General features: G+C 36.6%; 1 protein-coding gene across 2 annotated transcripts in view; it reads left to right on the top strand.

Moving 5' to 3' along the window:
• LOC107546344 (LIM zinc-binding domain-containing Nebulette) overlaps positions 1–11,682 on the top strand; it is a 341,718-nt gene extending 330,036 nt beyond the window's left edge. For both annotated transcript variants that reach the window (XM_087825371.1, XM_087825374.1), the window contains 2 exons: positions 3,660–3,766; positions 6,406–11,682. In XM_087825371.1, coding sequence (XP_087681497.1) covers positions 3,660–3,766; positions 6,406–6,582 — 284 coding nt within the window. In that variant the 3' untranslated portion in view covers positions 6,583–11,682. The remainder of the gene's footprint in view (positions 1–3,659; positions 3,767–6,405) is intronic.
• Positions 11,683–12,690: the final 1,008 nt, after the last annotated feature.

The following is a 12,690-nucleotide window of genomic DNA, read 5'->3' as shown; positions in this document are numbered from 1 at the left end:
ATGTAACTATCTAAAAGGGTAGTTCTGATAATGAAAAGATAACATAAAAGATCCTTACACCCTGAAGACACTTACATAATACCCTTCTCTCCTTTCACCTACTCTGGGCACATCCCCCAAAATGGACTTCTTTTTGGGTCCTTTCTCCTTTCATCATAGGTACTTTTTTTGTTGTTGTTCATTTACTTTAATCTTTGTATCTTTGCATGCATTTCTTCATTTTTTTCATTTTCCGATTTGTGAAGCCTCCTAAAAATTTTCTTCCTCTATTTTCACCTTCTGTTTTATGATCCTCACTTTTACTTACTTCTTCTTGGTTATATCTCCCATCCTAAGAATAAACATTAAATGGAAACTGTTAGTCCTGGCCGATTGTGGAAGGGCTTTATCATGCGGTAGTGAGATTTGGGTTTTATAAGTGCAGCAGGACACTCCAAATCGACCCTGAAGCCCTTGGAGCTCTTGTCAGCTTCCAGATCTCTGGTCAATAAATCTCCCCAATACGAAATGAAAGTTGAGGCCCACGTCTGTGTTTTATTTTTGCCTTAGGATAACAAAAGCTATTGTGTTATGACTTTTATGTGCTTGTGGGGCCTGACCGCCAGGTAATAAAGCGGGCGCTGTGTTTTTCATAAGAAGCCCTTGCTTGTGGTGAAGTTAGCCTAACATCTAGCTTTTGCACAATCCTTTGAATTTCGTATTTTCATGGAAGAAATCTCTGATTCACATGGACAACTGTCTTTTAACCAAGTAAACCCAAAGCCATTGCTTCCAATTCCCTTTTGCTTAATTTTATCTGTTTTATAAAAAGCATTTGTGTAACAAAACAATGAAAAAGCAATGTCTGTGCCTCTTTTTATTTACTTTTAATTGCATTTATTGGGGTGACATTCGTTAGTAAAATTATATAGGTTTCAATCGTACAATTCTATAATACATCATCTGTATGTTGTATTGTGTGTTTACCATCCCAAGTCAAGTTTCTTTCCATCACCATTTATCACTGTGCCTCTTTTTAAATTGGCATTTGCTTTTAGTAAGTTGATTTCTCTGGGCTCTCAGTTATGTTTTTCATTACCCTAATAGGAGCTTCCTAAAAACTCTTTCATTGTACCAGGTATAAAGCAGATACTAAGGTCTGATAACACCAAAGGAACTTGCATTAAATAATGCAGCCAGAGAGGGAAGTGCAAATAATCAACAAAAGCTTGAAGAACAACCATAGGGACTAGATATTTACTCCAAGGTTTCTCATTCGGCACCTTCTCTCCTGCTCTCTCAAACCCATGCATATTGAGGACAAATACATTACTTTTATTTCCTGCTGCATTTGACAATAACTACATATTCCCTTAGGTCAAACTTGAGCAATTGAGTAGACACGAACATACTTGATTTTTAAAAGCCAAAATTAGAGAATACTGTTAAACAACATTCCTGAATTGTTAGTACTGATGGGAACTAAACTGGGATTAGGTACATACTGTGGATGCATAAACATATTACAGCATCTGGGAGATAGTATATTTAACATTATTTTTTATTGTTGTCCTTTCCTGTTAGTTTTTCCTCCCAAAATATTTTGAGATGGTTGTGCTTAACTCTCTACATCACAACTTAAAGGTCATAGTTAAGTAGCATAACAAAGGATTAAAAGTTTAATTCTTATTTTAAACAAGTTTATAGGGCTGTTTATTAAACCTTAATGTTTACAAATAGATTAAAATAATAGTTAGTGATATTACTTGTGTAATGGGTAAAAACCTCTTTAGGAGTGCCAATCTGGGATACGCAGTTGGAATTACTGGCTAATATCTTTAACTGGAAATTCCCTAAGTATCCAGAGTCATTTCTTTAACTAGGCAAAGGGCAGATGTCCAGGGCCATCACTGCTCTGAGAGGACAATTGTTTTTGTTGGTCCTCTTATGCCTGGCATGCCTTGAACATAGTGGATAGTGATAACTGTTAACATTTAGGGAGGTTTACTAAGTGACAGGCAATGCATTAAGCCCTGTGCACACGTGAACTCACTTAAATATTTGCTTAGAGTTGAGGGAGTGAATGAATGATCAATGCATCTGGTTTCCAACACATAGAAAAGGCTCTTTTACTCTGCTAATTAGGTGGGCCTAGGTACTTATGGAGATTTCATTATTTTTCTTCATGAGTAAATTGTGACAATGTCTTTCACATCTCTTGACATTAAATATTTAAATTGAGTTGGTAATATTAAAAAGTGTTATTATCTGAAGTATTTGAAGTTTAATGTTTTAATAACTTGATAATGTACTACAAATCCAAATAAAGATCTTGGCAATTTCGCTTTGATGCTGCATCTAGACATTAAGTCAAGACTATTTGTTACATCATTGTAATATGAATTAATTTAAGAACTATTTAAAAAATCCCCTTTCAACCTATTGTCATTATCATCAGGATAATACATTAATGTTTTATAACTTTCTGATGATTAAACTTTTTTAAAGTTTGATATTCCCACATATCATTAGAATGAACGTGCCACTTATAAAACATTAATTATTCATAACACCCCAAAATTACATCTGCTTTATTCTTTTATTATAAAAACTGTCCTGAATAAATCAATCCATAATAATTATTTTATATACTCAACCTGATTGAACAAAATGGGAACCTCTTATGGATTTTTACAGCACATGTATTCTACAAGTTTTACTAATGTATCACATAAGTAATTCAAAATGAATGAAGGACATGCTACTAAAATGCCCTCATTTAAAGCCCATATTTCTGCTTACAGATACTGAAACGCACTTACAGAGAAACACACAAGCCTACATCTACTGATTTTTTGGGTTTTTATCTAGCTTCTCTGTTGATTTCTCTAATTCTGTGTTCTTTAAAACAGGAACTGTCTTTTGAATGTCATAATTAGTGGTGAGAACAGCATAAACTAAGTGAATACTATTTTGATATAGAAGGACAATGTTTATGACATTCTTTAAGTGGTTTCGTTTCTCAGGCTCTTGTAACATCTTCAGTTGACTGATTTCGCCTTGACTTACAGCCAAAATAAAATGTAAGATTTATATATTCTAAGTAAAAGTTTATCTTAATGGTGTAGACTTCTTAATTGCCAAACAAATATATGTTGCTAAAAATATGCTGTGCTTACCATCTTTGTAAAGGTAACATTCAGCTGTATGTCTTGAAATACGCAGAGCATCCTGTTATATGAGAAATATCCAGTGAAACATTTATACTCTGTCATTGGTTTGACAATCCAATTAAATTTCTTTACATATCTTTTCCTTTTTGAAACACCTAAGAGGATCACATGGCCAAGTGAAAAATTTGATATTGTTAAGGAGTTATGGGAAATTAATTTTTTTGTATTTGTGTTATTTTAATATAGCAACTGCAATAGAGTAACACAAATATTTCTAATATATTTTAACTGCATGTTTAACTGATTCCCTATATATGTCCTTAAGTACTGAAATTTATGCTAAACTAGAGATTGCTTATAACATCACCATCCGAATTTCACATTGCACTAAGAAGTGGCCTTTTGTTTCAGAAGATTCTAGCAGAGCATGAAGTCACTTGAGGGGTTGGGAGGGGGATTTCGAGACTTGCTTTAAGGAACCTATGTGTGTGTGTATTTAATGTGCAGCACCTGTTCTTCCTGGAGCCTACCAGCAAAGCCATTCCCAAGGCTATGGGTACATGCACCAGACCAGCCTGTCATCCATGAGGTCAATGCAGCATTCACCAAATCTAGTAAGTGTGAATTTGAAGTGTGCCTTTTCCTCTGGTGTTCCCATTTCATCTCCAAAGTGTAAATACACATGGAATAGAGTATAATTGAATATTGTACATTTTTTAATGCCAAAATGACTTTTATTTATTTTATATTTTTAAATTTATTATTTATTAACATATAGTTGATATACAATATTATATTAGTTTCAGGTGTATAACATAGTGATTTGACACTTACCTCATGTTGTGATCACTACAGTTAGTAAGCATCCATTACCATACAAGGTTATTGTGGTATTATTGACTATATTCACTGTGATGGACATTATATTCCTAATGACTTATTTATTTTATAACTGGGAGTTTGTGCCTGTTATCTCCCTTCACCTTTTTCACTCACTTCCCCCACTCTTCTTCCCCGCTGGCACCATCAGTTTGTTCTCTGTATCTATGAGGCTATTTTGTTTTGTTTGTTCATTTGTTTTTGTTCTGTCCTTTTAGATTCCACATATAAGCAAAATTATACAGTATTTGTCTTTCTCTGTATGACTTATTTCATTTAGCATACTACCCTCTAAGCCCATCTGTGTGATTGCAAACGGCAAGGTTTCAATCTTTTTTTTACGGCTGAGTAATATTCCATTTTATGTATGTACTACTTTTTATTTTTTATTTTTAATATCTTTATTGATTTCAGAGAGAGGAAAGGAGGGAGAGAGAGAGATAGAAACATCAATGATGAGAGAGTCATTGATCAGCTGCAGCCCTCAACCCGGGCATGTTCCCTGACAGGGAATCGAACCCCGATCGCCCGGATCCTAGGTCGACGCTCAACCGCTGAGCCACGCCCGGCCGGGCTGTACTACTTTATCTATTCATCTGTCAGTGGGCATATAAATTTTCAAATAAAGGATAAATGATGTACTATCATTTGTATAACCCTTTGAAGGAAGCAAAAGATTTATAGAGATAAACCATTGAGAAGGGAAGGTGTGATGTGAAAACATGTAAACAATAAAACAAAAAGAATCTACTAGTGCGATATCCTAATTGTTACTTTATGATTGGTGTTGGCCAATTATGATCTTCATTCAGGTCTGTAAAGCACAAATATTTGGTCATATTAACTAGTTAATCTGGCCATTAATCAAAATGGCCACTAAAACCTAAATGACAGAGCCAACATATTTTTGAATCCTCCCATTGGAAATCTAGAAGCATTGATTCATTCCTTAAATGTAAAGTTTGGAAGCTGAGTTCAAGGTCATTTAGTCAAATGTGACATCTCCTGCTGAAGTTGCTTCTCCAAGCTCCTGATGCAGTCACTTGGCCCTTTGCCTGACGACTTAGAAACAGGTGCCCCCCCACCTACCCTAGAAGCTTGAAAGTTATCTCAGTTGCTCTGAGATTTTTGTGTCTCAGTCAGTTTCCTCAGTTTATGAATTCACTTGATTTTGAGATTGTCTGATGTTAATATTAGCTGAACTCTTGACCTTAAATGAAAAGAAGTATAGTAAATTCAGTTTATATTTTGGATATTAATTTCTTATCAGAGATATGATTTGTAAATATTTTCTCCCTTTTGGTAGGTTGCTTTTTCATTTTGTTGATGGTTTCTTTTGCTGTGCAGAAGTTTTTTAGTTTGATTTGGTCCCACTTGTTTATTTTTGTTTCTGTTGCTTTTGCTTTTGGTGTCAAATAAAAATATTATCGCCTTGGCGATAAATGTTAAATTCCTAGGAATTTTATGGTTTCAGTTCTTACATTCAAATCTTTAATCCATTGTGAGTTAATGTTTTGTGCATCGTTTAAAATAGTGGTCCATTTTTATTTTTTTGCATGTGGCTGTCCAGTGTTCCCAATACGTTTTATTGAAGAGATTCTCCTTTCCCCACTATATATTCGTGGGTAATTTGTCATAAATCAATTTACCACATATGCATAGGTTTATTTATGGGCTTTCTATTCTGTTCCATTGATTTATGCCAATACTATACTGTTTTGATGACATAGTTTTGTAACATAGTTTAGAAGTGAGGAAGTGAACATTTTCCTCATTATAACAAAGATTTAGTTATATGTACCTTAATATTTAGAACATTAAGTTTCTACCACTATTGATACAAAAGCCAAACAATGAATATATTATTGATTTTTTCCTTTAATTTGTTTTACATATTTTTAAGAGGAAACAAAAATTTTTAGTAACTGCTTAAGAAAAGTTTATTGTCTCTGCCAGGGGGCTAGTTGTAGTGACTTGGGGGTCACTTGGATCTGTCTGCCACTATAGCAGGTTTTGTTTCCTCAAGGCTGTGGTCTGGGGGAGAATCTCCGTAATCTAATGTCTCTGAGGTTAGCTGAAGCTGGGGGGTAGCTGGGCTTTACTGCTTCAAAGCTTACTTTTTGACAGGCTAGCAATTGTATTTAGTGGCTTGCTCTATCCCCACGCTGGCCCCCAAATGTTAAGCTTTTTGCTAGTTTAATGAACTTGAGATGAGCATAGTTAGGACTAGGCTCTGGTGTACAAATCTTCAGAAATCAGTGTACTTGGAAACATTCCTAGTAGTTACTTTATGAGTGGATTCGTTTGTTGTGATTGGCATTTGTGGCTTGGCTACTTTGGTATTCATCGTGTGACCCTGTCTTTCCTTTCTCAGAGGACCTACCGAGCCATGTACGATTACAGTGCCCAGGATGAAGATGAAGTCTCCTTCAGGGATGGTGACTACATTGTCAACGTGCAGCCCATCGATGACGGCTGGATGTACGGCACGGTGCAGAGAACTGGGAAGACCGGGATGCTCCCAGCAAATTACATTGAGTTTGTTAATTAATTATTTCTCCTGCCCTTTGAGCTTTATTCTAATGTATACTAAACCTAATCTTTTTAAAAGATAGAAGATACTTTTAAGACAACTTGGCAGTTATTTTACAATAATCTATCCTTACCTTGACAATTAGACACACAGGTACCAGAAAGAAGGAATGATTTCTGGGCTGAAAACAGCAGCATTTTCAGTAATTCCTATAAACGAAATAATTCAGTCTGGAGACCTGGTGCTGCTAATTGTGTCATTGGTTTCTTTTGATTGGCTACTGACCCCTTCTGGGAAATGTATTTTTGTAGACTTTAATAGAGATGTTGATTGTCCCGTAATTGTAACAAGTATATGAGACTTCTTAGCTGTCACTTTGGAATCACCAGAAGCCAATTCTTGTAGTTCAGTAACACAGCCAATAATTTAAAAACTGTGTAGCTTTGGAGTCATTAGGCAATTTCCAGTTCCAGTGAAAATCGCCTAATGTAATAAATGTAAGCAATGGCAGAATGACAGTTTGGGTAAAATTATATTGACTGGTGGCTTTAGGGACCTAGAAAATTCTACTGAACAAAGACATATTTTTGTTTCCTTGGCCACCGTGGGTCTATTTATTTCTTACTTGTACCAAGACATATCCTACTCTCCATTTACATTCTGTGGACCCACATGTATGCTTGGCTCCACAGAATGTCAGGACCAAATCACTTCACAGCTACTCTGCAAAGGGCAAGCTTAAGGCCATCTATATTATTTCCCTACTAGCCTTTACCTTGTTGCATGACATGTAGGTCCAAGCTTCTGTAACCCAGGCAGCTGCACTGCCCGTTACTCCTACTAAAGCAAAGTGCGGCTGATACCTAAAGCCTTCCCTCTAGTTGCCAGCTCATCAGAAAAACATTTTGAAAAGTTGCTTGAGGTTCTCCTGCTGCGCTGCACTCTAGTTTTGAAGGATATACACTTTAGGACATAGATGTATACTCTAGTAAATAAGCGATTTAGCTGTTTATTGAACAGCTTTCATTAACTTAATGCCGCTGTTGATTTAAAAGTTAAGAAAATTTAACAGGAGCCAGTGACAAGGTGGGGTAAGAAGTGTGCTGGAGAAAACCAGCGAACAAAAAGTTACCGACAGACTCCACACACACACACAGAGGATCTGGTTTCTTATTTTGGAAAAGGTATTCAGATTCTGGAATGGAAATCTAGCCACTGAAACCAGTAAATGAAAAGACTTCCTTTTCACTTTTCTGCTTTTTATTTTCTAAATCACATTCAGGGGTGAGATAGGAATGTCATCAGAGGTTTCGGCACAGGCCCCACAGATTGTTCACTGAAAATGAAATTATTGTCAGATTTTGATTTTCAAATGAGTGACCTTGCAGTTTCTTGCTGGACCCACAGCCATGACTGCAGCCATTGCTGGCAGGTCATGACTTTCACCCGAGTCCACAGTCAAGCTCACCTGAGATTAACATCCATCAGCAACTGTGTTTTTCTGATTGTGCCATTTACTGGGACCTGCAACAGGGTAGCATGCATGTAGGAGCTGACTCTATAGCTGAGACGAAACTGAAAAAGCAAAGTTACAAAAGTGTAATAAAATTTATGGTCTTGGGGATATCTCCTTATACAATATAATCAAAGAAATTAACAAAGTATATTTAATTGAAATGTTCATCAGTCCAAAGGCAAATGTTAATTCATTAACAATTTTGAAAGGTTAGCAAATACTTTTCAAAATCTGTGGTTTCATTTTATCCAGCTAAAAGAGTAAATAAAATAAAATTTGTTATGCGCAAGCTTCATCTACATGACACCAACATAAAATTGAGGAGAGAAAAATTCAGGCAAATAACTAGAGATTTTTTTTGAGTGATCTTTACAGAATAACCAGCTTGACTGATTTTCTATCATTGAAATAACTATGCGTGAATGCACTGATTAAACTCCACATCAGTCTTGAGGTCATGTACACAAAGCTACAAACACAAACCAAACTTGCACTATTCTTGCAAAAACTTCTGTGCGTTGAAAGTGAGGGAAATAAGCTTGCTCAATTTAGTTATATCGTTAAGTAAATATTTACGTTTCACCCAGACTTCTTTTCACGATTATAAAAAAGGAGTAGTTGTTGATTAAATTTGCTGACTAAATGTAGGACAGGTACAGTTTTTGATAAATAGCACATTTATAGGAAACACAAAGGAAACTGACTTAAAATGATGACGACCATGGAGAAAGTTACCATAAAGCAGCAGCTTGATGTTTCATTGTTTTTCTCATCCAACCGATTTCAAAATTAGGCTCATTGAATGTAAAAGTCAATACTTATTTGGGGGATAATTCTCCTGAAATTGTAAGCTTTACATAATGTTTGCATAGCAAGATGTTTCTGCTTTAGGAATTCAGATCGGATCAGAATTTAACTCGAGGGTGGTCATTTTACAGCAAAGACTGGGGGATAACAAGATGTCACGTGCTCCCAACACTCTAACTTGGCAGTGTCGTCACTGTTACTACAGCTTGTTAGAATATCAAGCATCTCAGCAGAAATATAAGAAATAGGTGTATAATACCAAAGTGCTATTTTACAGTATCATTTTCAAAACTACATCCTTAAACAGCTTTTCCACTTTCATCACGCCCCCTGCCCACCTTCAGTTTGGTGAGAGGTATCTCAGACATAACGCTGACAGCTGAACAAGTGTCTAAGAAATTCATCTTTTAAAAATCAAGTTACAGAAGACTGGAAGTGCCCGCACCCAGAGAGCACGCACCTGGTTTTCTAAACCCAGTGTTCTCCAGCCTGATAAAAGCACAAGGAGCGGTTTGATATGCTTTTTAAGGTTTCGGAAACAAACCGCATGTGGATCATATCTCTCTGGAGAAAAGCAATACGCTTTTGTAGTAAATGCTTTTACGAATTCTTGGTCTCTAGGGAAGCCTCTCTCTCTCTCACCTGTGGCAAAAATGACTTCTTGGTGTCTTCTTCCCATCTGCACATTCGCAGTGGAGCCCAATTTGAAATATTAGCTGGTTGTCTGATGTCCCTGCATCTTCTCAGGCCTCCCCCCACCTCCAGACACCACACAGGAATTTGCAAGCACAGTGTCCAAGAGCACCTTGGGGGACGATGGAGGAGCCCAGCCCAGCCCTCCCTTGCCAGTAGGTTCATTGCTTGAAGATGATGAAGATGCAGCTTTGCCACAGTCTTTCTTTCCTTACCTTCTCTGTGTTGAGCTTGACAACACCCTGGGGCTTGGGAAGCTGACTTCTCTAAAACAGTGGAAGTTGAAGAGGTAATATCTCCTTTTTAGGCTCATCCATCTCCAGTGGAATGTTTTTAATGAAAAGATAAAGAAAATGTGTGTGATCCTTTAATAACACATCTCTGTATAGAGTAGATATAGTTTATACCAAAATTATAATATAGATATATACAAAAATAGGTGCCTTTCTGATTACCCGTGTTTATCCACTATGGTCTGGGAAAGAAAACCACGCAGGCAAGCTTCTGCCTGCTCTATAGTAATATTTTATTACACGTGATTGGTAATTTTATGGTGGGGAATGAGATGCTCCTGACAGATAAGGAGGGCGATAGCTGGTTATATTTTACTTCTAAAGGTTTCAAACTTCAGAAAATACTGACTCCTTCCATCAATTTTTGAAAGGTTCTCTGTAGATTTATATATAGTTGAGATGCACAAACATTAATTTTCGGTTGGAGATTTAAAATACCTGTTGTAAGAAAGAAGACTTAGGTCATGAGGCTGAATTCATTGCACGAGATGGCATTCACTTCACAAATTGATTAGACCTTAGCTATTTCCTTCCGATCATCTGAAAGTGGCTGGAGTGTGCTTGTTTCGGGTGTCGTGACACAGTGATGCGAAAGCTTTAGTTAAGTGAGAAGCTATGTAGACAAATGCTAAAGCGAAAAGTCTCCTCAAGTATTCCATGCCCTTTAGGGTCCTTTCCAGGCAGCTGTCAACTATTGATCAAAGAAATCATGGCGTTGGATGACGCTTCTGTGGCCACCGTTCCATGATCTCTAGACTCCTGGAGTCCCCCAGCCTGGAAGGAGCCCCAGCGCAAATGTCCCCCCCAACTGTCCATGTTACTTTGGTGTATTCATGGGAATTCCATCTGCTTTTTGTGTCTGATATACGGTATTCGGTTTGCATAGTATATGCTTCTTGTAATCCAGTTGCTATTAAGAATGATTTACTTCAAGGAAAAGAGGAATCTGCATTAGAGTCCCATTTAGTCCCCCGTGTCCACACGACGAATGGCTGAGCATTTAGAAGCAGCGAGTGTGTCACAGGCGTGGCGGGGAGCTGTTTGGTCTTAGGCCTGCGGTAAAAGTGCAAAACTGAATCATTGTGCAGTTTGGCTTCTGTCTGCTTCAAAAATCTATAGGATTGTGGTTAATGATTAATTTGCAAGATTTTACTAACTTTGAGAGCTTCAGTTCTGAAGGAAATCATGTTTTCAAAATGAAGGGGCTTACAGAGGAACAACGCGATGTTATTAATATAATTTGGCTTCTGTCACGCAAATTGTTAACACCAGCTATTAAAATATATTTTAGTAGAAACGCTTTAATTCATGTTTTTTTCCTCTACACTGTGAATCTTGACGCCTTGGTGGACTAGAGCAACATCCTGCTGCCCAAGGGACTAACCTATGCAAACTAGTTCACATTTTAGTGACTGTCACCGCAGTTGTGTGAGCAGGCATCATTTCCCCTGCGTGGGACAGCAGAGCGAAGGGTCACCGTAAGCCTAGCATCCCGTATGTGTAGCGTAGTCGCTCACAAACCCTTCAAGGCTGTCGTCATCAAAATTATTTGTTTAAAAGCAAATCACCGATTTATCTGTTAAGACTACTTGAACGATGTAATAACAAGAATGACAATGGATGTGTCGGCCATGGCTTCTGTGTGGTCACTGCAGGTGTTCTCCTGAGACAGATCTATGTTCTCAGATGCACTCTCTTCAGGGTATTATTATTCTGTGTCTTCTTTCTGTATTTGTAAAACATTATAACGCTTTAATTTCCTATCTCTACAATTCGGTTTGCTTAAATAAATGCAGGATATAAAAAAAATGGTCCCACTTCTTGGTTCTCACCTTGGTTTCTTGGAGCATGGGTGATTAAACTTTGTTTTCTCGGAGCATGGGTCATTGATAACACCCTAGGCCTTAGGTTTATGGTGACAACTCCCATCAAATCACATCAAAGGTATACGTCGCTTCAGTGCACTTAGATTAGTGAGTCATTCAAAATGTGTCTTCTTCCCCAAATAGACTTAGTTTTAAATGATAACAATATTATACTTTTAAGGCTCAGTATCTTTCTGATCTTATATCAAAGTACAATAGCACATCATTGTAGTTCACTTTTTTCAAGATTAAATTTCTTATATGTCCTCAATAATACAATTTCAATTTTCTTGAATTTGTAATATGAAAGAAACAGTTTGGAGCAAGGCATAGAAAAGGCAGAAATTAAGTACATGAAATGGGGAGATGCTGTGATTTGTGAGCTAAGAATGGCCCATTATCATAGCACATAATTCCTTTTTCCCTAATTTTCCCATAGTTGAGAAAAATGAGTTAGCCCCTATTTTTATCCTGATATAAAAAATCTGTTGAGACTAGAACCTTAGCTTTTTTGTATTATTTTGTAAAAGTCTCTTCTTGATGGCGCGTAGCTTCCTAATTATGAACTGGTAAGCTTTGCATGTGACACATTTAGGACACTTGCTCATAGGATAAACTTCTTTCTAATCTTGAACTTTGTAGGGTTTTTTTATATTCCAAAAGTATGAAATGAGTATTTGTATGATAGTAACCATCAAACATACGGTTGATATTTTAAATTACAAAATAGCTTATTTATTTATTTGAAGAATTTACTATATTTTTCTATCTCTAAGATTTTTTCCCCCCTCCATGATAACAAATCTACTTTTTGGAACCCAAGCCACAATAAGTAAATAACATAGCAAGAATTTTTTTCTAAACTAAAATAATTTAGGTTTAGAATATACCATGCTTATAATTTTATTAACTTAAATATTTGTGAAGATAGTTTTATAAGTAATTGAGACAT

The sequence above is a fragment of the Miniopterus natalensis genome, chromosome 1 (genome assembly GCF_054644295.1).
Source record: "Miniopterus natalensis isolate mMinNat1 chromosome 1, mMinNat1.hap1, whole genome shotgun sequence".
Taxonomy (NCBI): Eukaryota; Metazoa; Chordata; class Mammalia; order Chiroptera; family Miniopteridae; genus Miniopterus; species Miniopterus natalensis.
The sequence above is the reverse complement of the archived record's forward strand: the minus strand, read 5'-3'. Positions and strand labels throughout refer to the sequence as shown.